This window comes from Gobio gobio, assembly GCF_949357685.1.
Source record: "Gobio gobio genome assembly, chromosome: 3".
NCBI classification, from domain to species: Eukaryota; Metazoa; Chordata; class Actinopteri; order Cypriniformes; family Gobionidae; genus Gobio; species Gobio gobio.
In genome coordinates, this window is record NC_137099.1 from 52,801,361 (window position 1) to 52,827,777 (window position 26,417).

At 39.5% G+C, this 26,417-nt stretch overlaps 1 protein-coding gene across 2 annotated transcripts in view; it reads right to left on the reverse strand.

The window, feature by feature from the left end:
- The window catches only part of col17a1a (collagen, type XVII, alpha 1a), a 36,510-nt gene extending 11,453 nt beyond the window's left edge, over positions 1–25,057 (reverse strand). Inside the window, exons 1-45 of one of the 2 annotated variants that reach the window (XM_079812425.1) lie at positions 24,999–25,057; positions 22,342–22,418; positions 21,314–21,370; positions 21,015–21,221; positions 19,800–20,288; positions 19,590–19,637; positions 18,511–18,552; positions 18,326–18,373; positions 17,992–18,126; positions 17,811–17,909; positions 17,628–17,678; positions 17,420–17,491; positions 17,265–17,318; positions 17,008–17,172; positions 15,573–15,641; positions 15,440–15,478; positions 15,184–15,315; positions 14,820–15,086; positions 14,690–14,740; positions 14,581–14,607; positions 13,480–13,506; positions 13,185–13,247; positions 12,955–13,059; positions 12,780–12,842; positions 12,548–12,637; positions 12,433–12,468; positions 12,317–12,352; positions 12,148–12,210; positions 10,498–10,533; positions 10,343–10,414; positions 10,204–10,230; positions 10,007–10,042; positions 9,501–9,536; positions 9,332–9,415; positions 9,207–9,242; positions 9,057–9,122; positions 8,905–8,979; positions 8,757–8,828; positions 8,391–8,441; positions 8,279–8,305; positions 8,154–8,186; positions 7,946–8,062; positions 7,708–7,755; positions 7,474–7,599; positions 4,092–4,205 (exon numbers count right to left, since the gene is read on the reverse strand). In XM_079812425.1, the coding sequence (XP_079668551.1) occupies positions 4,092–4,205; positions 7,474–7,599; positions 7,708–7,755; positions 7,946–8,062; positions 8,154–8,186; positions 8,279–8,305; positions 8,391–8,441; positions 8,757–8,828; positions 8,905–8,979; positions 9,057–9,122; positions 9,207–9,242; positions 9,332–9,415; positions 9,501–9,536; positions 10,007–10,042; positions 10,204–10,230; positions 10,343–10,414; positions 10,498–10,533; positions 12,148–12,210; positions 12,317–12,352; positions 12,433–12,468; positions 12,548–12,637; positions 12,780–12,842; positions 12,955–13,059; positions 13,185–13,247; positions 13,480–13,506; positions 14,581–14,607; positions 14,690–14,740; positions 14,820–15,086; positions 15,184–15,315; positions 15,440–15,478; positions 15,573–15,641; positions 17,008–17,172; positions 17,265–17,318; positions 17,420–17,491; positions 17,628–17,678; positions 17,811–17,909; positions 17,992–18,126; positions 18,326–18,373; positions 18,511–18,552; positions 19,590–19,637; positions 19,800–20,288; positions 21,015–21,221; positions 21,314–21,370; positions 22,342–22,405 (3,655 nt within the window). In that variant the 5' untranslated portion in view covers positions 22,406–22,418; positions 24,999–25,057. Of the gene's footprint in view, positions 1–4,091; positions 4,206–7,473; positions 7,600–7,707; positions 7,756–7,945; positions 8,063–8,153; positions 8,187–8,278; positions 8,306–8,390; positions 8,442–8,756; positions 8,829–8,904; positions 8,980–9,056; positions 9,123–9,206; positions 9,243–9,331; positions 9,416–9,500; positions 9,537–10,006; positions 10,043–10,203; positions 10,231–10,342; positions 10,415–10,497; positions 10,534–12,147; positions 12,211–12,316; positions 12,353–12,432; positions 12,469–12,547; positions 12,638–12,779; positions 12,843–12,954; positions 13,060–13,184; positions 13,248–13,479; positions 13,507–14,580; positions 14,608–14,689; positions 14,741–14,819; positions 15,087–15,183; positions 15,316–15,439; positions 15,479–15,572; positions 15,642–17,007; positions 17,173–17,264; positions 17,319–17,419; positions 17,492–17,627; positions 17,679–17,810; positions 17,910–17,991; positions 18,127–18,325; positions 18,374–18,510; positions 18,553–19,589; positions 19,638–19,799; positions 20,289–21,014; positions 21,222–21,313; positions 21,371–22,341; positions 22,419–23,069; positions 23,195–24,998 lie in introns of those variants that run through there. The other variant, XM_079812426.1, reaches the window with a different exon arrangement.
- Positions 25,058–26,417: the final 1,360 nt, after the last annotated feature.

A 26,417-nucleotide genomic window follows, 5' to 3' on the forward strand; every position in this document is an offset into this window, starting at 1 on the left:
TTCCTCCTGCCGATATGAGGTCGGGGTTCTACAGCCCCTACTTCATTGTACCCAAGAAAGGGGGTGGGTTAAGGCCAATCTTGGACCTGCGCATTCTGAATCGGGCCCTGCACAAGCTTCCGTTCAAAATGTTAACGCAGAAACGCATTTTCCAATGCATCCGTCCCCGAGATTGGTTCGCAGCGATCGACCTGAAGGACGCGTACTTTCATGTCTCTATCCTTCCTCGACACAGACCGTTCCTGCGCTTTGCGTTCGAGGGGAGGGCATATCAGTACAAAGTCTTGCCCTTCGGGCTGTCCCTGTCGCCTCGCGTCTTCACGAAGGTCGTCGAGGCAGCCATTGTTCCGCTCAGAGAACGCGGCGTTCGCTTACTCAACTATCTCGACGACTGGCTCATACTCGCCCAGTCTCGGGAGCAGTTGTGCGAACACAGGGACATGGTGCTCAGTCACCTCAGCCTGTTGGGACTTCGGGTCAACCGAGAGAAGAGCAAACTCTGCCCCGCGCAGAGGATCTCTTATCTCGGTATGGAGCTGGATTCGGTCAGCCGGACAGCGCGCCTCACTCCAGAGCGCGTCCGGTCAGTGTTGAACTGCTTGAATACGTTCAAAGGCAGGACAGCGGTCCCACTGAAATTCTTTCAGAGGCTCCTGGGGCATATGGCATCTGCAGCCGCGGTAACGCCGCTCGGATTGCTTCATATGAGACCGCTTCAACGCTGGTTGCACGACCGAGTCCCGAGATGGGCGTGGCAGAGCGGTCAGTACCGGGTCCTAGTTACTCCTTACTGTCGCCAAACCTTCAGTCCGTGGTCAGACCCCTCGTTTCTCCGGGCCGGAGTGTCCTTAGAACAGGTGTCGAGGCATGCTGTGGTCTTCACGGATGCCTCATCCACGGGCTGGGGGGCCACGTACAACGGGCACGCAGTTTCGGGTCTGTGGACGGGGCCCCAACTGCGTTGGCATATCAATTGCCTAGAGTTACTGGCGGTACGTCTTGCCCTGGCCCGGTTCAAGAAACCGCTTCGGGACAAACACGTACTGGTCCGTTCGGACAGCACTGCGGCCGTTGCGTACATCAACCGTCAGGGTGGTCTACGCTCCCGTTGCATGCTCCGGCTCGCCCGCCATCTCCTCCTGTGGAGTCAGAAGTTTGTGAGGTCACTTCGTGCCATTCACATCCCAGGTGCGCTGAACCAGACAGCCGACGAGCTCTCTCGCCAGTCGACACCTCCGGGCGAATGGCGACTCCACCCCCGGAGCGTCCAGCTGATATGGGACCACTTCGGAGTTGCACAGGTAGACCTGTTCGCTTCTCCGGACTCGACCCATTGCCAGTGGTACTACTCCCTGACCGGAGGTACCTTAGGCATAGATGCACTGGCGCACAGCTGGCCCCGGGACCTACGCAAGTATGCGTTCCCCCCAGTGAGCCTTCTCGCACAGACACTGTGCAAGGTCAGGGAGGACGAGGAGCAGGTCTTGTTAGTTGCGCCCTACTGGCCCAACCGGACCTGGTTCCCAGAACTCACACTCCTCGCGACAGCCCCTCCCTGGCCGATCCCCCTGAGGAAGGACCTGCTTTCTCAGGGGCAGGGCACTCTATGGCACCCGCGTCCAGACCTCTGGAATCTCCATGTCTGGTCCCTGGACGGGACGCGGAGGTTCTAGGTGGCCTACCACAAGCAGTGGTAGACACCATCGCTTCAGCTAGAGCCCCCTCTACGAGGCGCCTCTACTCTCTGAAGTGGAACCTGTTCGTCGAGTGGTGCTCTTCCCGCCGGGAAGACCCCCGAAAGTGTTCGATTAACGTTGTGCTTTCCTTCCTGCAGGATGGGTTGGATCGAAGGCTGTCTCCCTCCACCCTCAAAGTGTACGTCGCAGCAATAGCGGCGTATCATGATGCAGTAGACGGTAAATCCTTAGGTAAGCACGACTTAATCGTCAGGTTCCTCAGAGGTGCGAGGAGACTAAATCCTCCTCGTTCTACCTCGATACCCTCTTGGGACTTAGCCCTGGTGCTCAGAGCACTTCAGGGCCCCCCATTTGAGCCTTTGCAGTCTGTTGAGATAAAAATCCTGTCCATGAAGACAGTTCTCCTGATTGCATTGGCCTCAATCAAGAGGGTAGGGGACCTGCATGCACTCTCGGTCGACGAATCGTGCCTAGAATTCGGGCCGGCCAACTCTCACGTTGTCCTGAGACCCCGGCCTGGATACGTGCCCAAGGTTCCTACCACTCCCTTTCGGGACCAGGTGGTGAACCTGCAAGCGCTGCCTTCGGAGGAGGCAGACCCAGCCCTAGCTTTGTTGTGTCCCGTCCGCGCTCTTCGCGCTTACGTTGACCGGACTCAGAGCTTCAGATCCTCACAGCAGCTCTTCATCTGTTACGGAGGCCAGCAGAAGGGAAAGGCTGTCTCCAAGCAGAGGTTGGCCCACTGGATAGTGGATGCCATTGTCTTGGCCTACCAGTCCCAAGACGTACCTTGCCCGTTCGGGTTGCGAGCACACTCAACCAGGAGTGTTGCTTCTTCCTGGGCGTTGGCTCAAGGCGCCTCGCTGACAGATATATGTAGAGCTGCGGGCTGGGCGACACCTAACACGTTCGCTAGATTTTATAGCCTCCGTGTAGAGCCGGTATCTTCCCGCATTCTCGCCCCCAGTGGCCAGCAGCGCTAAGTGCCCGTTCTAGTGTCGGCTTGCATACGCCACTCCCGCCCTCTGGGCCGGATACGTGCGTCTATTTTTGCTCCAGTCGTGTTCCCCGAAGTTCGGCTAACCCTGTGAGTTCCTCCGTCACCCCTGCGGTGCCAGACGTTGCGGCCGTCTGGCGCCAGGCCTGCACCCGTATGCTTGTGGAACGTGTGTGTAGGCTGGGTTCCATATGTTGCGGTCCCCTCACGGCTACCCCATATGTGTATTCTCCACGGTATCTGCTACCCTGCTCGGTTAGCCCCGTGTCTTTCCCTCGACAGAGCTTCCTCTGTCGTCTCTGGCTGTGTTCTCCCCCCCCTGGAACCAGGTTGGGTCCACTCCAGAGACTGCCATTTGTTGCACTACCCTGCTAGGTTAGTCCTTATGTGTATTCCACCTCTCCTTCCATTGAAGGATGTGGTCCGCAGCGTTCCATCTCCCGAGACGGGCACGCTTTCCCAGCGTTATCCAATAGTCACGCTGAGTGGGTCTTGCAGGAACAGCAGTGACTGTCCTTCCCTGCCCGGAGCCCTGACTCCCACTCTAACATAGGAGTGGTCCAGCGAGCTCAGGCAGGACGCTGGAAGGGCCAGCCTCCTGGCGTGTTGGTAGGGATCCCAATTCGTCGGTCAGTTCCGACGTACGTCGAACGTGACCGACTGAAAGGGAACGTCTCGGTTACGTATGTAACCCTCGTTCCCTGAAGGAGGGAACGGAGACGTACGTCCCGTCGCCAGGGGCTGTGCTTCAGCTGAAGGCCCGAGCCACTTATCTCGGCTCCTCAGTTGAAAACGGTATGCGGCACTTCCACTTCCTTATTTATACCCGCAACGCGGGGCGGTGCGTGGAATGCGTGATCGCATGCCAATGTTTATTGGCTCGTTTTTAATTACTCGAAGTAGGTCGGTCTCTGAAAACAGATCCCAATTCGTCGGTCAGTTCCGACGTACGTCTCCGTTCCCTCCTTCAGGGAACGAGGGTTACATACGTAACCGAGACGTTTTGAGTTACATGTTTATTGAAAGCAAAAAGCAACAGAAAACAAAAAGGTTACACATTATTTTGTATTATTAGACATTCTACTAACTATAAGTAACTTAGCAACTGCAAGTCATTCGAGTAATTAGTAGACTGTTAGGTTAGAGTTAGGTGTTAAGGGTTCAGGTAAGTAAAGTAAGTTAACATGTAGTTGCAGAGTTACTTGTAGTCAGTATAATGTCTGTTGGACAGCATCAAAATAAAGTGTTAGCAGATATTAAACTGACAGTCTCTAATGAGAGTTAGTTGACATGTAGCTGCAAAAGTACTTATAGTTAGTAAAATGTCTAAAGTGGACCATCGAAATAAAGTGATACCAACAAAAAATAAATAAAGTTGTTGAATATTTCACACTCACTTTGAAGGTAATCAATGACACGGTTAGCCAGAGTATCATCAGAGGCTGATCCGGAGGGTCCTGGAGGTCCAGGTGGGCCTGGAGGTCCAGCCAGGTATTCTCTGATGGGTTCACCTACAAAATCACATTAAATATTACTGTCATGGATGCTTTTCCACCCAAAAGTTGCTGCCACAATGCTAACATATTGGTAGCTGCAGTAGTTACAGGGATAGTTCTGCCAAAAGTGAAAATTCAGTCATCATTTATTCACCCTCATTTCATTCCAAACTTTTATCACTTTCGTACTTCAGTGTAACACAAAAGAAGATATTTTAAAGAATGTTGGTAACCACACCGTAGCGGCATATTTAATTTTTGATAGGAATGAAAACGAGGCTGTGTGTGATAGAAGTACAGTGTGTTCAATGGATTGTGCTGTTGTTTAACAACATACCGATTGTTCAGCTGATGAAACGTCTTTCCAAAAAAAGTTTCAGTCGAAAAAAACCTCTGCAAAACTGCTTGAATGTTGTGAGTTGAAAATTGTGATCTAGGACCGTTACATAGAGCTAGCCATTGTAAAGACTGTACGTTTATCCCTCACAGCCTCATTACCATCTGCTTTAAATATAATATGGCGTCTATCCGACTAAGATCTATTGTATGGACAAAATATTCAATAGAGACAAAGCGACACGCGTCATAATCTGAAAACCACGCCCACCGGGGGTTGGTGCAATCAAACCGTCTCCATTGACTTTGTATTGCGTGAGGCTGCCTCCTTGTCATTTCTGACTTTTAAAAAAAAAACAGAACAATGTCTAAAAGCTGATATGTGACAGGGTGAACAGCAAACAAGCTAATAAACCCAGAACCAAAAACCCAGAAGTTTTTTATAAGCTATTGACCCAAAAAACAAAAAAAGTGGATACAGGCAATTGAGACAGAGCGCGACATGTTATTTTACACTGAGAACTACACCCATTAGAGGGGAACGTAATCAGCGACAGGAAATATAACATAAAACTGACATTTAAATATTTGACTTAACAGTGACAAACAGTGTTTACTGCACACAGAGGCATACTGAGGCATACTGAGTGTCAGGATCCCAAAATGTACCCATTCTTCCTGCTGAAGCTTCACGTCTTATTAGCTGTATCCACTTTTGTCTCCTTAAACACTTGTTTTTTTGGTGGTCAACAGCTTATAAAAACTTATTTCTGTGTTTTGTTTAGCTTGTTTGCCGTTCACCCTGTCACATAGCAGCTTTTAGACATTGCTCTGTTTTTTGTTATAAGTCAGAAATGACAAGGAGGCCGCTTCACTCAATACAGAGTCAATGTAGAGCGATGGTTTAAATTCGCTCTGTCTCTATGGAAGAAAACTATTTGGTCACCAACATTCTTCAAAATATCTTCTTTTTTCCACAGAAGAAAGTAAGTCATACAGGTTTGGAACAACATGAATTCTCATGTAGAAATCTCTTTCTTTCACTTTTAGGTGTTCCGGGTTTTTCATATCTTTTTAAAACCACCATACCAGTACCGGGTCCAGAATGACATCATGTATATACTTTCAATTTTAAATGCCTGTGGAGGAGCTCTGACCACAAAATGGTACCATTTGAAAGCTTAGAGTCTCTACCTTCAGGAGATATGCATCACTTTGGCATTTGTTTTACACAAAGTAACTTACTAACACTAAATTACTCTGGTACCATTTCTGCCGGGATTTGGTCTCTCCAAATTGAAAAGCTTCCCATACACACATACAGTGGTCTCTAAATTCAAAATTGTGGTGTCAATTTACAGGAAACCCTTTGAAGTTACATAAAACACTGCTAAAAGTGATAAAAATGTAAGCATATGTTGTCTGAGCTGTAATAAACACACACACACAAAAAAAAGGTTTTTGTTCATTATTCCAAGTGTAAATTGAACAAAATATTTCCAGAAGTGTCTCCATTATGTGACAAATGTCAATTTTTAGATGCCACCCTGTCTCATTCCTATGTAATGTGTCCAAAATTAATTTTTTTTCAGGTTTTTACAGACACATTGGGCATACATTTTGAACCAGATCCTATATTAATTATATTTGGAGTCCTTACACGGACACAACAACATTTTGTTTCATATGGGTTAATCTGCCAAAAAACTTGTTCTTTTGTTTTGGAAGAAAAAAGAAGTTCCAACGCTTAAAATATGGCTGACAGAGTTGTCTGGTACACTACATTTAGAAAGAATTAGGTATACCTTAAAAGACAAGATTTTGTTATTTGAAAAAGTTTGGTCCCCTTTTATTTCTTTTCTGCAAACTTGTGATTAATGTTTATCATGCATCCATTACCTGCTTTTACCTCTGGATAGCACCTTTGGGTTGTAGTTTTGGGTGGGGTTGGATGAGTTTTCTGTAGATTTTATTTTTATTTTTTATGCTTTTATTTTTATTTATTTATTTATTTTAATGCATATTTGTTAGGATGTTAATTTTATTTGGGTGCATTTAAAAAAAGTGTACTTACAAATGATTGTCTGCTGAAATTCCAAATAAAAACATCAAAAAAAGCTTTTTGATTTTTTTTTGGTTATAAATTCATATTTGAACGTGTATATCTCAGGCCCTGTGTGCTCTAGCACCCTGCTGACAGTTTTGGCTGTTTCCACTAAATACCAGAAAATACTGGAAAAAAGATTTTTTTCTGGATCATTTATGCAAGATTTATTCAAATGAATCTGAATGGAGGAATATGACCTTTTTTATGTAATTTCCGTCTCCCCCCTCCCCCATACCCATATACAGAGGTATAAATGCAATATCCCTGTGTTTTTTTTACAGAAAACCCTGAAATTACTTAAAACACTTCTGAAAGTGATACATATTATAGTATATGTTGTGTTTGATATAATAAACATATCAAATATTAAAAAAATCAGACAAACAAAATAGGCGTTTTTTATTTTTTGGTTATAAATTCATTTTTGAAAGTGTATATCTCAGGCCCTGTGTGCTCTAGCACCATGCAGACAGTTTTGGTTGTTTCCAGCATATATCAGCAAACACTGGGAAAAAATAATTTAATGACACTGAGATATTGCATTTATACCACTGTATATGGGTATGGGGGGTAAGAGGTGTAAGGGGGAGGGGTCCTCCCTTCAGATTTTTAAGATTTTTTCCAGTATTTTATTTTTCCGGGGTTATTACAGTTACATGTTTATCACTTTTAGCTGTGGTTTGTGAAACTTTTATGAAACAAAGAGGTTCCTGTAAAATGGAACCACAGTTTTGAATTTAGACCACTGCATTTGGGTATGGGAAGCTTTTCAATTTGGGTAGACCAAATCCAGACGGAAATCCCAAAAATGGTCCCAGAGCTTAAGAGGTTAAAACATACTTCTGAGGTAGTCCGAAATCTGTTGAGCAACATTTGGTGAGCCGCCACTAGGGGAACCAGATGCTCCAGGAGGCCCTGGGGGTCCAGGTGGACCTGGTGGTCCTGGAGCGCTTCTGGATCCTCCACCTTATAAAAACAATCACATGAAATTCTTTCTTTCACTAATGAAATGGTATCTGGTTTGAAACGGTTCATCTCAAAGCAGATGTTAGAGCAATACACCTATTTACCTACCGTAGGAATAACCTGGAATGCCAGGGGCCCCAGGGACTCCAGCGTCACCTATATTCAAAAAAAATGTCAGTGCACAGATATAGAAAATATAACTATCTTTATTTCCATTGTAATTGTTTTTCTGTAACTGGAGTCTTTTAAAATATATATATATGTTGTTATATATATATTTTTATACACATTTACATAAAAACTGTTTAAAAAAGCCCTAACAATGATATATTTTCTTCCATTTTACCTTTTGGACCTTCTGGCCCAATGGGACCCATTGGCCCTTGAGGTCCCTGTGGTCCTTGCAGACCCTCTGGACCTTGTTCTCCACGTGATCCTGGTGACCCTGGCTGTCCTGGAAAACCTGGATTCGGGGTAAAATAATGTGAACTGTGCCGCTATTGTAGAATGTAGAAACTTGTGTGTTCTGTATTATACAAATCTGAATCACTAACCGATTCCAGGTTCTCCAGGTAAACCAGGCTGGCCTTTAAAAGAAAAAGATGACACAAAAGAAAGCATGTAACGTCAGAATGTCCTATTTATACAGTGTATGTGTGATGGAATGAGCAAACCTTACCAGGGTATCCTTGAGGGCCAATATCACCTGAACAGAAGACAAACATAAAAATACATAGGGTCCCAAGGAAAAAACAATGTTGTATATTGTATCTATTGTATATTGGATCTACCTTGTGATCCCTTTGGTCCCGGAGGCCCAGGCGGTCCAGCAAAGAAGGTTTCTGATTGACCGCAAAAACCACAATCAGATCATTTAAAAAAACATAATTTAATAGGTCTTATTCACTAATAATCCTAATAATTGTGTGGATTATTTGTATTTATATGCACAAGAGAACTCTCCTTTTCAACACACAGACACACACACAAAACCCAGAATATGTGATTTTTGTATGCATGGTATCAGTTGTTTAGTTGTTCCATAAATAATACATTTTAGAATGGAAGTTATTGATGAATCGTGTTTTGTTCGTAAAAATGTTTGTGTGCCGTTTTGAATCACAAATTAATTAAATTAAATTAACTGTAAAGCATACCTGAAGTGGGTACAAAGCTTCCTGGTTCACCTTTTTCACCAGGAGGACCAGGAACACCCGGTTGACCAACACCTGTGGAAAAACAAAATTAAACATTAATATAGTAACATACCAGAAATGTAACAAAACTGAATTAGGGACTATGTACCTGGCTTCCCATCATCACCAGGTGGTCCGGGTGGACCAGGTGGGCCAGGAGGACCAGGTTCAGCAGCAGCTTTCCCTGTTTCATTTAGATAAAGAGCAAATTAATGATATAAAAGCACTTACAAAGTACATTTTCAAAGTGAGCACACTTACTTCCTGCACTCTCAGAGACTCCAGGCTTCCCATCATCTCCTTTGTCTCCTCGATCTCCCTTTGAACCTGTAGAGATTCAAACGACAGTGAACTAAAAGGTTCTGATTTCAATCTTTTTGTTTTATAGAAACAAAACAGGCGTCATCTTACCAGGTGAACCAGGAAGACCAGCAGGACCAATAGGACCTTGGGTAAAAAAAACAACAACAATAACTCAATATTAGCACACCACTTTTAAATGCATCTGAGATCATCAGTAATGATCTTCATGATACCTGATAGTCCAGGTGGTCCAGCAGGACCTGGAGTTCCAGGAGGTCCAGGTGGTCCAGGTACACCCACAGTGTTAGTATTGGCGCCTGTGAGGAGTGACCAGATGATGATGATGGTGTCCCAAATTAATAGACCAGAAGCTAACTAAGATTTTCATTTGTGTTCCCTCACCTGCAGAAATGACTCTTCCGGGTTCACCGGGCTCACCTAAAGAGAGATAGCATGTATGATTAGAAAGATGAATGAGATTAGACTGATCGTGTATATATAAAACACACAATGTGATTAATTTTATGGTATTAAGGCTCGTTCACACCAAGAGCGATCACTATAAAGATACTGTATATACTATAAAGATGTATGATAACAATAACTATATTAGCATCCAGCGGATATCATTCAGTTTAGTATTTGCACGCCCTGCAGATTTGTGTCTGCCACTTTAAATGCTCCAGCGCTTTAAAGCAGGACGGATTCTGATTGGCTGTCTATGTTTTTATCATTCATTAGCTGGAAAAAAATCGTTCTGAAAGTGATCCTAACTATATAATTTCTCTTTGCTGTTATAGTTGTGGTTTTGAACGATTTTAGAACTATATCTTTATCATTATAGTTATCGTCCTTGGTATAAATAGGCCTTTAGAACTGAATTCAATACATCTCACAAGAAATATTACCTTTGGGCCCTGGCTGGCCTGAGATACCTGGCAAACCTTTAGTTAAATAAGATAAAAACCAAATAAATAAATATCATTAAGAAACAGTTGTGTGTGTGTTTTGGATCTGTATGCTTGTTACTGTTGAGAGTTTTTCCAGAAATACTATTAGATATGCTGTGTTTAATATATTCATCTCAGAAAGAGTAAAATCAAACCTGGTGGTCCTTGGAGTCCTGGTGTACCTGTGAAGCAAAACAGAAAAATCCTTTACATGGTTTGCATATTGACAAGTGTTTAAAAGGTATGAGAAGCATTGTCTTTTTATTCAGCCGTGGTGTGATTTTTCTTTTATACCTGGTATTCCTGCGTCTCCAGGAGGCCCTGTTGGTCCCCGAGCTCCAGGCAATCCAATCGGACCTTGATCCCCTTGAATTTAAGAGAGAGAAATTGAAATGCTTGATAAGAGAGACAAAGGCTAATGTTTTCCCAAGGCTTAGTTTCAAAATTACCTCGATTTCCTTTAACACCATCTAGCCCAGGAGCACCTGTGGAAAATGAAATAAGATATATGATATATACATAAGATCCAGTCATTTTCAAGACAAAAGTTTGGGTCAGTAAGATTTTTCTATGTTTTTGAAAGGAGTCAAGACTGAATTTATTTGATTGAAAATTACAGTAAAATACAGAATATTTGACTATTTTACTGTGAAATATTACAGTTTAAAATAACTGATATCTGTCTTAATATATTGTAAAATGAAATTTATTCCTGTGATCAAAACTGAATTTTCTGCATCACTACTCCAGTCTTTAGTGTCACATGATCCTGCTGATCCTGCAAATGGTGATTTGAAACATTTCTGATTATTATCAATGTTGAAAACGATTGTGCTGCATAATATTTTTGTGTAAACCATGAAACATTTTTTTCAGGATTCTTCAATGAATAGAAAGTTAAAAATAGCATTAATTTGAAATAAAAATCTTTTGCACATTATAAATGTCCCTTTTGAACAATTTAAAGGGGTTATGAATAGAAAAATCTTGATATCTTTTGATATATAAAAGGTCATGGTAATATAAGAATATCCTGTAAATTTCGGAGCAGAAAACTAAGTCAGAGAAAAGCTTTAATTGACAGCTGGCTCATCAAACGATCAATCAGCGAATGTGCTTACCTGTGACGTGTACGAAACCGCGCCTCAACAGAAGAAGATGACAAACGCGTAAACCAGGGTAGAAAATAGCCTATTACTTATTCATTATGATGTTTTTGAATGTAAAAACCATGCGAACGTCATAAGTTGACCTCAGACATTAGCCCTCCCAGACCAGAGCCAATGACTTTGTCTGAGCTATGATTAAAAAAAATTAAAATAATAATATAATGGATATTTGCTCATTTTATTTTTCTTATCTTATCCTTTTAGAGTAGAATGAGTAAAGATTATTTGTTTAAAAAATTTTAAAAAGAAAAATGTTTGGGCTGATTACTTTTTTAGGCTCCTCTACCTCAGCGGTCTTACAACCCTCATCAATGTCAAAAAGATTGAGATGGCAAAATCAAATTAATGAAGGCGGGGCTTATTGTCATACTGTCACTGTCACAACCCTATGTTCACAACACAACGAGAGTTCGTGGAAAGAAGTAAGGGGATGCAAATCTTAGACAACTGTTTTATGATAGAAATGTTCAGCTATCGACTGAAATAGATTAGTTATTTGATTCATGTAATTCATAAATGAATGTGACGACGAGGCCAAAAAAGTTTGCATTTTCTACATATTAAACATACGAGTAAGTGTGAATTTGTTTTAAAATAGAATATTATTGGCAAATAGTTTAAATTGATTAATTCATAAGCCTACAATTATACCTAGAACTTATTTACCATTCTTATTTATTTATTTATTTCCTTAATTCCTTTAATTATTCAATTCCTTTAGTGTTATTTTTTATAATAATATAAATTTTACCACAAAGTGCATTCTCGAGCACAAAAGTGAAACTCCGCCTATGGTCCTTGCTTAAAAAGAAATACTGACCCCAAACTTTTGAACAGTAGTGTATATTTCGTACAGAATAGAATAAATCTTATCTACATGTGATATAGGTTTTCTTTTACTCAAGTTTCTCTTTTTGTGATAAAACCCACCTGTTGATCCTTTAAGACCTTTCTCACCAGGAGGCCCTGCAGGTCCGACCAGACCTGGCTCACCTGACAAAAATATCATCATGTTTTGAGATGCTAAATACCAAACGGCGCAGTGACTTTGTACAGCTTTGTACAGTGACTTAGTTGTATGTAAGATACCGTAACTCACCAGTGGCACCACGTGGACCTCTCTCTCCTTGATCACCTAATTTAGTGATACAAATCATTTCAACACAATTATCAGCATATTAAAAACTGCAATATGTATCTCTGGCTTCTACCAACCTTTGATCCCAGGTGGCCCAGCAGGTCCTTTATCACCTAAAATATAAAGGATGATGAAAACAAATTGTTCAAATTAAATTCTTGAATGTTGAATGTTAAGAACAGGAAGATTTACCCTTGGGTCCAGGATCACCAGAATCTCCACGGAAGCCTTGGGGTCCAGGCGCTCCTGTTAGACCTGGTATGCCTTGAGCACCTGCATCACCTGCAGTGACAAAACAAGTTTACAAATAAAAAAACATAGGTCCATCTTTACTAGCAAAGCCAGTATATATATATATATTGTACACATTGTACTGAAATTCCTCGCTCTGTTTCTCACTCTGTCTGTGAACAAATGGTCTTACCTTTGGGACCCACGGGACCTACTGGTCCTGCTAGCCCAGGTCCACCAACATCGCCAGATGAGCCTGAGGAGCAAATGCAAAATAATTAGCAAGTCTGTTTTTTTTTCCAGCTTGTTGTGAAAAACATGTATAAATGTTTATAATATAACAGTAGCAATAAAGTCAGTGGTATCACCTTTTTCTCCTTTCTCTCCAACTCCTGGAGGTCCTGTTTCTCCTCTGGGACCGGCTGGCCCCTCCCGCCCCCTCGGCCCAGGTAAACCATCAGTTCCGGATTCACCTAATAGCAGTATAAAGAGATGTTTTAGGTCTGAATCAATTTTGTCGCATGTGAGCATCACAAAATCAGTCTTAAACTGACTGGCAGAAGTTACTGCTGGATCAGTGTCTGGCTCTGCATCATACCTGAACTTCCTTTGGGTCCTCGAGGACCTTCCTGTCCAGGGTGACCAATGAGGCCAGGAGGACCTGAAAAGATGCCATTCATTTATTTCAGGTTTGTTTGGAATTTTTTTTTTTTTTACATATCAAGTCATTTTGTCATTATTAATTTATGTAATATGTGTAAAATGTGAGAGACTGATCCACAATCAGCCAGTCAGTTTCTTAGCATTTTTCCCCAAAAAAATGTTGCTTCCTAAAATGTGTCTAATATCATAGTTGTAGACGTTATAAAAAAAGAAACAAAAATAAACTTTACCTGGAATTCCAGGAAATCCTGCTTCACCTGTAAAATGAATTGATATTATTGTGATATTTTCATAATATTAAGTGATATACTGTAATTAATTTCTATTTGTGATATAATGTGACACTGTTGTGATATAATTGTGATCCTGTTGTGATAATATTGGGATCTATTTTTGATATTATGTGATACTGTGACATTGTGATATAATTGTGATGCATTTGTGATACTGTTTTGATACTTTTGCTATATTTGTGATATATTTGTGAAATGTGACATATTTGTGACACATTTGTGATGTTATGTGAAACTGTTGCAATGATGTGTCACATTATTGTGATATGATGTGATACTGTTTTGATGTGTGACATTGTGATATATTTGTGATATAAATGTGATACATTTGTGATATTGATAAGTTTGATATTATTTGTGATACTGTTTGGTAATCTTGCTATATTTATGATCTATTTGTGATATAAATGTGATGCATTTGTGATATTGATAAGTTTGTGATATTATTTGTGATACTGTTTGGTAATCTTGCTATATTTGTGATATATTTGTGGAATGTGATATAATTGTGATACGTTTGTGATATTATGTGAAAATGTTGCAATAACGTGCAACATAATTGTGATATATTAGTGATACTGTTTTGATAATATTGATATGTTTGTGAAATGTGATGCTGTTGTGATGTGACATTGTGAAATGTGATGATATAATTGTTATACTGTTGTGATAATATTGTTATCTATTTGTGATACTGTTGTGATATGTGACATTAGGATGTATTTGTGATATTGATAAGTTTTTGATATTATTTGTGATACTGTTTGGTAATCTTGCTATATTTGTGGAATGTCATATAATTGTGATGTTATGTGAAACTGTTGCAATAATGTGTGACATGATTGTAAATATTTAGATTGTTTTGATATAATATATTTGTGATATGCGATAATATTGTAATATATTTGTGCTTTTGCTTTATACTGTTGTGATCATGTGTGGCATTATTGTGATATATCTGTGTTACATTTCTGATATTATTGTGATATATTTGTGATAGTGTGCAAATTGTACTGCAGACAATGACTTTTTGAATACCTTTAACTCCAGGAGTTCCTTGGTCTCCTAAAATTAAATGTACATATTAGCAAATCGGAAATCACACTTTTCACTATATATTATCTAAATACTAATCTTTGAATGTTACCTTTAGGCCCAGGATCTCCTCTCTCACCCCTAAGTGAAGTTGCCAGTGAAGCTATAATGGAATCATTAAAAAATGAATAGCAAACTAATGATTGATTAATAAATGTTAACTGATAAACTCTGGTAAACACCTCTAACGGTGTCCGACTGCAGTTCAGATCTGAGGATCTGTTGGATGGTCCTCTGCAGGACCACAGGGTCTTGTGCGGCAGGTGCTGAACCCAGGTTTATAGTGTTATCGGCACGGACACCAGAGATGCGCTCGGCGTATGAAGATTCCAGTGGATCCACAATGTTGACAGCCGAGGAGGAGGACAAACGACTGGTTCGAGCAGAGGCTGCGTTTTCTCCACCATCAAGAGCGTTCACACGAGCCTTCAGCTTCTTGACCTCCTCACCTATACAGAGAGAAACATTCATGATGGAGGAAATTGTACAAGTACAAGCTAAATCAGTTGGCCTAGACTAGTCTTGACGTCTTGAGACATAATGTACCCAGTGCGATGAGACCACAAAGGAGTCCCAACAGAAGGAGAAGACCAATAATCAATGCCAGAAGCCATTTCCACCACGAGCAGCAGGAGCAAAACCCTAGTCCTGCGCTGTCAGAATCATCTTTACGGATCTCTGTTGTGACATTAGAATATGAGACTATGAGCAAAACCAGATCCATAATGTCTGCTTCATCATTGCTGTATGAGCCGATGTTTGTGATCTTCTGTAATAATTCAAATGTATATAAGAGATGTACCTGCATATGTTGCCTTGTCTTTTGTTGAGGCTTTGGAAGCTGGAAGCACATACATGTTGGTTTAATTGGATGGAATTTAACTGAGGATTCATTTATTAATAAAAATAATATCCAGTAAGTGACTTGAATGTACCAGTGGAGGTTTCCATGGTGCTCGAGATCATCCTTTTCTCCCTCTTGAGTGAATCTTCAGAAAATGTATCTGTAACATAAGAAAAACATTTATTGTCACAGAACAATTTCTAATACTACAGCAAGATTTTTCATGTAATATAATCATGTGATTTTCCAATCATGATGTATTAATTTTATGTTTATTTAAAAAAAAATATACACTACAATCGATACGTTTGGGGTCTGTAAGACGTAAATGTTTTTAAAAGAAGTCTCTTCTGCTCAACAAGGCTGCATTTATTTGATCAAAAAAATTTAAAAATTAAAATGAACTGTTATCAATTTGAATATATTTTCAAATGTAATTCATTCCTGTGATCAAAGCTGAATTTTCAGCATCATTACTCCAGATCTGATCCTTTTCTGATTATTACATTACACTTCTGATTATTAAAAATGATGAAAACAGTTGTGCTGCTTAATATTTTTGTGGAAACAAAGTTACATTTTTAAGGATTCTTTGATGAATAGAAATTTCAAAAGAACAGAATTTATTTGAAATGAATAAAGAATATTTTGTAACATTATATATGTCTTTACAGTCACTTTTGATCAATTTAATGTGTCCTTGCTGAATAAAAGTATTAATTTCTTTGCTGTTTGAAAGGCAGTGTTCATTTAACAATTTTACCCAATCCAACTGGAACAATTATACTTTATACTAATTAAATGACTGATTTTAATCAAATTAAAGGTGCACTATGTAACTTTTCTGTCCGCTAGAGGTCGCCTGTTCAAAACAAAGGTGAACAGGTGACGCCACGTTTGAGCGCAGAATCTTGGGACATGTGGTCTTCACCTCACAGCCAGTGGAAAAGAATCGGGATAGGACTCGGGGCAGAGTCCATGTTCATGGATGCGATTACTAACGTCACTGTAGTATGAAGCAGAGCAGGACCGAGTGTTGTGGAGCTGAGCAAGGCCGCTGGAGCGATTGTTAATAAGAGACAAACGCAACACATGCCTCGCGAGCAGCGGGACTTTTATTATGCCACAGTCACGGTCATGAGTATGAGGTAACGCAGCTCTGTTTATCATATTAGATACATCTGAGCGTGTTGATAATGATGTTATGACGTTCTCTCGACGGCTGCTATGACACTTGTTGCACACTGCAGTGAGAGTAAAGCGTTTCTGCAAAATAAAACCGTAAACCGAGGGTAACGCAGATATGAAGCAATCTACCAGCGACTCCCTCACATGTCCCGGTTCCTTGGTTAAAATAGCAATTTCTCACGATTTACAAATAGTCTGAAACATTTGGGATATTGTAAGTACTCAACTGAACAAAATATATAACACTGGCCTAGTGGTTTTTGGATATTTTCCTGAAAATTTTTTTACATAGTGCACCTTTAATAGCTATAATTATAGTTAAAGTCTGAGCTGTCTACCTGCTCCAGCACTTGTGGTGGAAGTCGCAAACTGTTTCCCAATATTTTTGGACATGATCAGTCTCTCAGTCTCTTTCTTAGCCGCTACATTTTCTTTCCCAATCGCAATAAACTTCCCATCTTTCACGAACACGTCATCAGAGGTGATAGGGCTGCTGGGAACAGCTGTAAATGTGATATAAAAAAAGAAGATTTTTTATTTGGTAATATTGTATTGTTTTAATCTTGTCCCTTGTTAATTAAAATTAAAATATTACCAGTAATATTGGTGGCCAATCCAGTGCTTCCGACATTCTTCGGTGCCCCATACACTGGAAGTACAAACAGGCATAATACATCTCTTACTGTAGTTATGTTGCATGCATTACGTCAGTGTATAACAGTTAGAAGAGAGAGACAAGGTTCGGTTTACCGTGGCCAAAACTCATCCCATTAGCCATGAGAGCACCGCCAGATGTTGACAGGTTATTCTGCATCCCATACACTGGAGAGAAACAGAGGGAAAACATCAGCATCCATCCGGTACTTTTTCAGTTTCATGAGGCTTTTGGGCATTTAACCAGAGCTCAAAATTGGAGCTTGTTAATGAAAGTGTGGTATGAACTGGTGAATGTAATGACCTGCACTACCAAGGGCAGATGAGCTGAGGGTCAGATTATTCTGCATGCCACCTGAAACAAACAGCACGTGATCAGTGACAATCTGTCTCTTTCTTAATCTATTATTTGCCATTTATCTTTTAGTTTAATTGATCCTTTTAACTTTAAGACACATGCAGACACTAATGTTTCTCTGTGTTTAACCTGTGGGTGATGATGGTTGTTGCAGTGTGGTGTAACTGAGATTGTTTGGGTTGGTGTAATATCCACTGAACCCAGCATCCAGGACTGAGCCATCATAACCTGAAAGACATACATTAGTGTCGAAGGACTGACTATGTGTATCTCAGACATATCTGTGAGTGTGTGTGTGTGTGTGTGTTACCTGACTGGCTCTCGTGGCGCGTGTCCACGCTGGCTTTTTTCGGGATAGGCAGAGTGCTGGTGGGAGAGCGAGGTGGACTGATGCTCCCGGAGCGACTTCCCTTCAATAATCTCTTTACATCATCCAGTTCGGTCCCTAAATACATAAATCGTTCATTTTCCGGAACTAAAGGCAACACATACTATTGATCATGAAATTATATCTTCATATAGCCTATAATAAATATATAATGTACATATGTGGTGCAACTAAAAAATGTTTTGCCATTTCAAATCATTTGCATAATTAAGCAGATTAATAAAACAACACTTTTGATTGACGAAGCAACACTGACATCTAGTGGAGGGTGAAGCACTCTGCAATCTGGCTCTGATCTCACTCTCTGGAAAAGATAACGATAACATTAAGATTAAAAATGAGATTTAAATTAAGAGAAACGATATTGTTACACTTGAAGTTCAAGTTTAAGACTGTTGGAAAGTTTGTGAAACTACGTTTTGTTTCATAAATACCCAGTACCTCGTGTCTGAGTGCGCCCTCTGGAGGAAACGCTTGACGAAACTGCAAATAAAAAATGTAATAAAAAAACAGTTTCACGGTTGAAATTACTAATAATAACAATAATAATAATAATAATAACAACAACAACAATAATAGGATTATTATTGTTTTGGAGGGTTCAGAGTTCAGATCCAATGATCGATGAGAACGAAAACAAGCGTATTGTGTTTTCACGTTTTTGGGGGAATTTCCATAGACATAATGATTTTTATACTGTACAAACTGTATATTCTATCCCCTAAACCTACCCACCACAGAAACTTTCTGCATTTTTACATGTTCAAACAACAGCATTTAGTCTGATATTTAAGCTGTTTACGCTGTAAAATTGGGTTTTACTCATGGGGACCAAAAAATATCCCCACACGGACAATTATATCGGACCACACACACACACACACACACACACACACACACACACACACACACGGAGAGAGAATACGCTTGGGGAACGGATATAGAGTAGCATGGTCCTTAAATTACATTTTTACATTTTACAATATCAACATTTGTTTTGCTTGTTTTTAAAAAAATGTTTCTATCACCACAAAAGTTGGCGCTTTTACCTGATGCTAAATACACCTTCGCGACGTAAATCACCAGGAGGCACTTTCATTGCAACAATTTTTGGATATAACATTGTCAAAACATAAATCCTGTAATCATGTTGCTTTACTATAGATTTGCATATTTGACGACTGATCTTGCACGACACATTTCAGTCCAATCAAATGCTCCCAATAATGAGCATGCCCCGCCCACCTAATGCATAATTTAAGCAGGTAGCGAATCACGGTTCATGGGTGTGACGTAACTACTGTCGCCCAAACAAACGTCCAGTTTCATTAGAAAAGTACGTCAGGTAAGAAAACTGCACTCGTAACATGAATTCATGGGTATTTTCGATAGCTTTGTTTGGTTAACTGTGCTGAACTGATTAACACTTTCTTTCATATAGCTAAGTTACAAATTGTGTTTTGTTTTTTCTCCCCTGAAATTCACACTAGCCCCAAAACAAAATACTAAAATGGACATACCGTACTCTTTCTTTGTGTATTCAGGGGAGGAATTTCCACTGGAGCTCCCTGGGTTAATATAAATAACATACAGTGCATGCTGTATTTTAATTCTGCTGGCTATAATGTATATTTAAACTAATATCAACAATAAATACTGTGTGAATGAGATTCCTCTCTTTTTAAATCAATATATCCTGCAAAGGTCAGAGGTCATGATCTCTCGCTTACCATCATATCCTCCAGTGTGAAGTTTTAGACTGGTCTTCCTCTCAGTAGAACCTGTGCTGTAACTCAAACCTTTTCTTGTTCCACTAGGGGACGAGGAGCTGTACTTGGTGACAGTCATGGAGCTGGAAGCTCCTCCGGCAGACATGACTGCAGAGGAGCCAGCACCACCTCCTCCTCCACCACCACCTCTGGATATGTTCATACTACCACCAGAAACACTAACAGAACCGCCTGAAGAACCAGACACAAACTCTGAGGACGAGATGGACCCGAATCCAGAAGACAGATCTCCACCTGTTGCTGAGGAACTGCCAGCTCTTGTGATGGAGGTAGAGACGCCGCTAGAGCTTTTAATGACAGAACTAGAGCTTTTAACCGTTGAGCTACTAATCGGACCGGTTACACTGATTTCACGAGATAATCCGTCAAATCCACCAATCACAGATCCAGCTCCTGAACTGCTAATCGCTGAACTTCCAGATGAAGAGGCTGGAGAGAAGAACATTGTATATAAATAAGTGGGTAATAAATCCAGATGATAGATAGATTAGTTCACTTTAAAATTAAAATTACCCCAATATTTACTCACCCTCAAGTTATATCATTAATAAATATGACAGAGGGTTAGGGTCCATTGAGTTTGAAGCTCAAAAAAGTGCATCCATCCATAATAAATGTACTCCACACGGCCCCGGGGGATTAATAAAGGCCTTCTGAAGCGAATAAAATGTTTTGTTTTTTTTTTATAAAAGAAAAATATCCATATTTAAAACTTTATAAAGTAAAATATCTAGCTTCCGCCAGATTGCCTTCCATATTCAACTTATGGAAAAACCACATAAATTCGCTTTAGAAGGCCTTTATTAACCCCCGGAGCCGTGTGGAGTTTATGATTTATGGATGCACTTTTTTGAGCTTCAAACTCAATGCCATTATAAAGCTTGGAAGCGTCAGGATATTTATTAATGTAACTCCGATTGTGTTTATCAGAAAGAAGAAAGTCATACACCTAGGATGGCTTGAGGGTGAGTAAATCATGGGGTCATTTTCATTTTAAAGTGAACTAATTCTTTTTCTTTCATAGATATTAGAATTAGTAAATATTGCTAATTCTAATAAATTCTAATTCTAATTCTAGTAAATAAGTGTTAATTTAATCAATATCCTGTACATTTCATGCATAGATGGTTGAAGCTGAATGATTTCTGGACTCACAGGATATGACATAATTTCTGGAAGCGCCCCCTTCAGCACTGCTCTGGGTGATGATCTTCTTCTCCAGCAGAACAGCTCCTCCTGAAGCTCCTCCGGAGCCGGAGCCGGAGCCGGAGCCGGAGCCGGAGCCGGAGCCGGAGCCGGAGCCGGAGCTGTTCACTATGGAGGTCAGTACCTGTTGGCTGCTCACGGAGCTGCTGTTTCCCTCTAGTGGGGAGACACCAAATAACATTCAGCAGGGCAGGAAATTGAGAACGGCATAAAAAATGATGTAATTTCAAATTGCAATTTAAACATACTTGGGGGTAGCGATGTCAGTCTTGTGGTCGTTACAGTTTCGGTATGTTTCTGGATTTCTGTAGGTTTTGACAATTCAAGGTAAGGGACAACTGAATTTACATTATAGTCAGTATATCATATACACAGTTTTACTATGGTTGTGCCAAATTACTCTGTTATATGTAAGAATTGCTATATGTAAGAATTTTCATCTATTAAATGTTTTTTATTGCCAATGTGTGAACGGCGTATAACGAAACTTAAAACGAGACCTTCGCCGCCTTCCTAGGTTGTCTATGAATGCCTGTAGACTGATTCTTATGTGAAGGACTCAGGACGTTTTTTACATTTTGTGACATTTACAAGAGCCTCTCTTCTGTGATGAAACTCTTCTTTTATGAAACGAATGCTTATACAATGTTCGGGATAATGCTGAAAGAGCCGCTTCGTTCTGTAATGTCAATGAGACATGTATTGAAAAGGGATTCATTCAAACTATAGTCTCACACAGCCAGATCTATACAGTCCATCATTTCAAATATACTTCCAAACTGTCCACATGATGCGAGTGAATTGCAGAGCTTGTGCATCCACATCGCTATGATCACTGCATCGCTATTGTCCCTCGTTGAAGTCGCTACCTGAGGTCTTCACCCCTAATCCTAACCCCTCCCCCACAACTAATCCGAAACGTACCGATATAAGGGGGCGAATTCGCAACTCAAATTCGCTTGCGTTCAATGGGGAGGGACAGGGGGCACAGTACATTTTTGGGGGGGCATCTTTTAGTAACGGCCCTGTATTGAACATATTTACAGATTCATCTTAATGTTGCGTCGTGAACGGGTATTTCCAACTTCTTTTTACTTTTAAGAACGAAAAAGAACTTTGCCCTGATTATATCGGGGCTTTGAATCACGTTCAGTCTCTAGTACATTGCTGTCTGCAGTTCACTCAGTGGCCACCGGTGTCGCTATAACAAGCGTTTCAGAATTCTACATAGAGCTCTTTTAATTCTACGAGTGATAAAAGTGTTTTCCACACTCACCTCTTGCAGATCCTCCAGATCCCCCCTCTACTTTTACAATCTTGGTTGTGGTTAGCTTGTCCATTCCATGTTAACTACTGTAAAGCAAAGTGACTCTTATCAATAAAATAACACATACAATTTGTTTTGTGCTTTTTCTTTCTTTTAATCATTTGCTTTCATTTTTGTTGGTACTATAGATAAACATCATTAACACAAAATGATTTTCAAAGAATGCAAGCAAAAGAGAAAATCCACAACGAAGTACTGTTTTTCCAAATGCAACTCAGACATAAGCATATCCTCTTAGTGTTTGATAAATTGATTTACAGCCCAGTAACGTATCATTTTAGCTACCAGTAAATATCTTTATCTTTCTTTAAACCTTTAAACTTCTGGTCTGGCTTTTTACAATGTGCAACCCTTTCGCTTCGCATAAAATAAAAGTTACAATCAGAAGAACCACAAAGAGTTGAATACCTGATTTCTTTTTCTTTTATCTTTCTAGCTTTAAGAAAAAGAACCTAGACAGTTCTGACTTAGCAACCTATAATGTAACCAGATTGCAACTCAACTCAACCCTATGCAGCCTAAATGTTTTTGGCTGAACCGAAGGTGCTCTACAAATGCACAAATTGGTATTGAAATAACATATAGTACAAAACCACATTTGTGAAACAAAACAAAAAAAAAGATTCCGAAAACATCAGATTTTATCCTATATCTGCTCGGAACAAATTGGCACTTACCACTTGTTATAATTTACCGTCTCATGTCCTGTATCAACACTGATGTTTTTCAGTTCAAGTTCAATCACAGCACCCCTCCATAAAAAGATTTTTCAGCTTGGATTTCAAGCCTTCTTAACACATCTGGAGCCAACAAGTTTAAACCTGAAGTTTTCCCGAAGGCAGCAGCTATACTGTCCACACCTGACACATAATAGCACACTGTATATAGGATTTGAATTCAATTATTGCTGCTTTACTGTGAAAGGTCACCTCCATGATCAGGGCTTTCACTTCTTAAATACATTTTACATCTTGGTGATACTTGGTGTTACACAATTGGTCTCCTTTGCTTCTAGCTTAGAGCTTTCCGAGCTTCCCAACAACTTTACTATAACAAAAAAAGACATTTAATTTAGTTTCAATTCATTTTTGTTTGTAAAGTGAGTTTAAATTTACATTTCATTTAAAATGTTTCTCTCTCTCATTTAGGTTTCAGAACATTCCTTGACAGCAGGTTTAGAGAACAAAATTGAAATAAGCTTATTAAAAAATGTAAAGGAACCAAATTAAATAAAAAGTCAATAAAATGCCACAAAACTCATAAATTCAATGAATGAATGAATAAAACAAATTAAAAAATAATTATACACACACACATTTATATATTAAATACATTTAAAAAAGTGAACATATTATCAGATTTTATTCTTCTAAAGCAGTTTACCATCTCTATTATATTTCATTTTGATTGTAATATGGCAATATACCATGTCACCCACAGATGAATGTCTTTAACATAGTCATGTTAAATAAGACCACATAATAAACAGCATATTTTAGTAGGTATCTATAAATAAATAAAATATAATTATGTAAATAATATATAAATATTAAAATGAAAACCTTTGAATAGAATACAAATGAGTGATATTTTCCAGACGTGTGCATATATTTTATTCCGTCCATTGATATGTTCATCCATCTATCCATGCATTCATCTATCACCAGTCTAATGCCGTCTTTTCAAAGCAATGTTTTTCATTGTTGTGTAATAGTCATCATTACAGCTGCAAAACGGTAATGATTTTCTCTACACATCATGAAATTACTTTGGATAATGAGTCATGAATCCGTTACACAACTAAATTACAGCTACTAAACCCATGCTGCGTACATAAACTCATGTTAATGAGTGTTTATGTATATATGTGTGTGTGTCTATGCTTGTTCTATAATGCATTTGTGGTTGCCTGACATTTTTTCTGTCATGGTTATACAGCTCATGATCACAAATGAATACTTACAATAGATCTTTCTTTACAGATAAGATACTTTAAGTGTCTAATGATGTAATCTACACTCTTAAAAGGTATAACAATGCCATGGAAGAATGACTTTGGGTTCCTGAAAGAACCTTTCAGTGATTGTTTTTTTTTAAATAACGTTTTTTTCTTAGTGTAAAGAGCTTTTTAATCATCTAAAGAAGAATTTACACTATAAAGAACCTTTTGTGGAATGGAAATATTCCATGGATGTTCTTCATGGAACCAAGGAAGAACCTTCATATTTAAGAGAGGATTCACTCGAGCTGGAAAAATAGTAACTCTTATACATATAAAAACAAACAGATGCAATCTTAGAAATAGATTCTTATATAGAATTAATTATGCTATATAATAATAAACATTTTCTTCGTTGAATATTTCAGGTTTTAACCTGACAATGTGCCAAAAAATGTCACCCTTTCATTGCCAGAGGTTTTCATTAATGAGCGAGCATCTTGGCTGTTCCTATAACAGACAAACCGGACAGACTTTTCCCATCCGTGAACACAAAACTTGAACTTCAAAACAGGTCAGGTTCAGTTATAAAACTATACAATGCAGATCTTAAGTCCCTCAGTATTTCATAGCAACATTTAGTTTAAAACACCATGTTAAAACTCACCTTGACTCTCTTTTGGGAGAAATGAGTGTAATGTTCTTGTTGTGCCCGTTCTTCTGTGTAAAGATGTGCTCCAAAAAGCGATTATATTTACGAGAAGGCACGTTCAGATGTGATGAGTAATCCAAGACCCGGCATGCATGCTTTTTTTTTTTTTATCCCTTTACAAACACTGTATCAGTTTTTCTGACCTACAGTCACTTACAGGCGAGTTTTGACAAGACGAGGGGGGCTGTCACGTCATGAGAAGCCTGAGGCGCTTTTATTTGCTAAAAAGGGTTACAAAAATCATTATGGCCCAGGTAAATCCCCTGGGAGAAAGTTCTTTAAGTGGAATTTTGATAAAGTTATGGCTTGAGGATGGATCGCAGCATGTTCTATATAAGAAATGCTTCCATTCCATAGCTATTAGTCGTTGGCTGAATATGAGATGCATATATTGGCAGGGGTCATGGGAATTATCCCTTGCAATAGAAAAATCATGAAGTCCCTTCAAATTCCTCACTGAGCATCCAACCGCTCGGCAGTAATGATGACCATTTGTACTGCAGCTGGAATGCAAATAGTCATCTCAAACTAGAGTAAAAATACCAAATCATAGAAAAATGACTGGATATTAGATGGTGTCAATTGGATGTTGATGCTTGAGAGGATGTTCAGCATCGGACGTATTCTGCTCGTCCCTGATGAAACAAAAAATAATACATTCATCAAAAAAAAAACTTGAATCTCAGATCACACACACCTGCCATCCAGTGTGATCCAGAAACACAGTGAGATCATCATAATCATCCTTTTGGGTATCTCTCTCTGTCGTTTGAACAGGTGTGAAGGAATGAATCGACCTCAGTGATTCACCATAGAGTCATTTTATCAGTCGCTCTTATCTGTCATTACAGCATCTACCTCTTGATACATCCTTGACATACTCTGTGACAGATGGTTATTGATTTACAGATTAAATATGCAGATTAAACAGATTTGATTAGTAAATTAAAGGCACAATATGTAAGATTTTTGGATTAAAATATCAAAAACCACTAGAACATTGTAATATTTTTTTGTTGATTTGTGTACTTACATTATCCCAAATGTTTCCAAGAATGTTTAAATTCAGAGAAATAAGCCATTTTAACCAGGACATGGGCCGTGTCTGTGCGTGGCTTATCAATGACACCATACCCGCGTTACCCTCGATTTTTTTTTTTTTTTTGTAGAAACCATGGAAACACCAAAGACGCTTTAATATATTGTGTGTTTTAGACAGGTGAGCAACTGTTTGGATACATTCATCGACAGAAAACGAATCATTGTTATACAGCTCAACACAGTTAGGCCGCGTGTCCACCAAAGTGTTAGGCGCTCTGCTGTTAACATGTCACTGTGGGCGCTTGAGAACAGCGCAGCGTTTTTTTTTTGCTT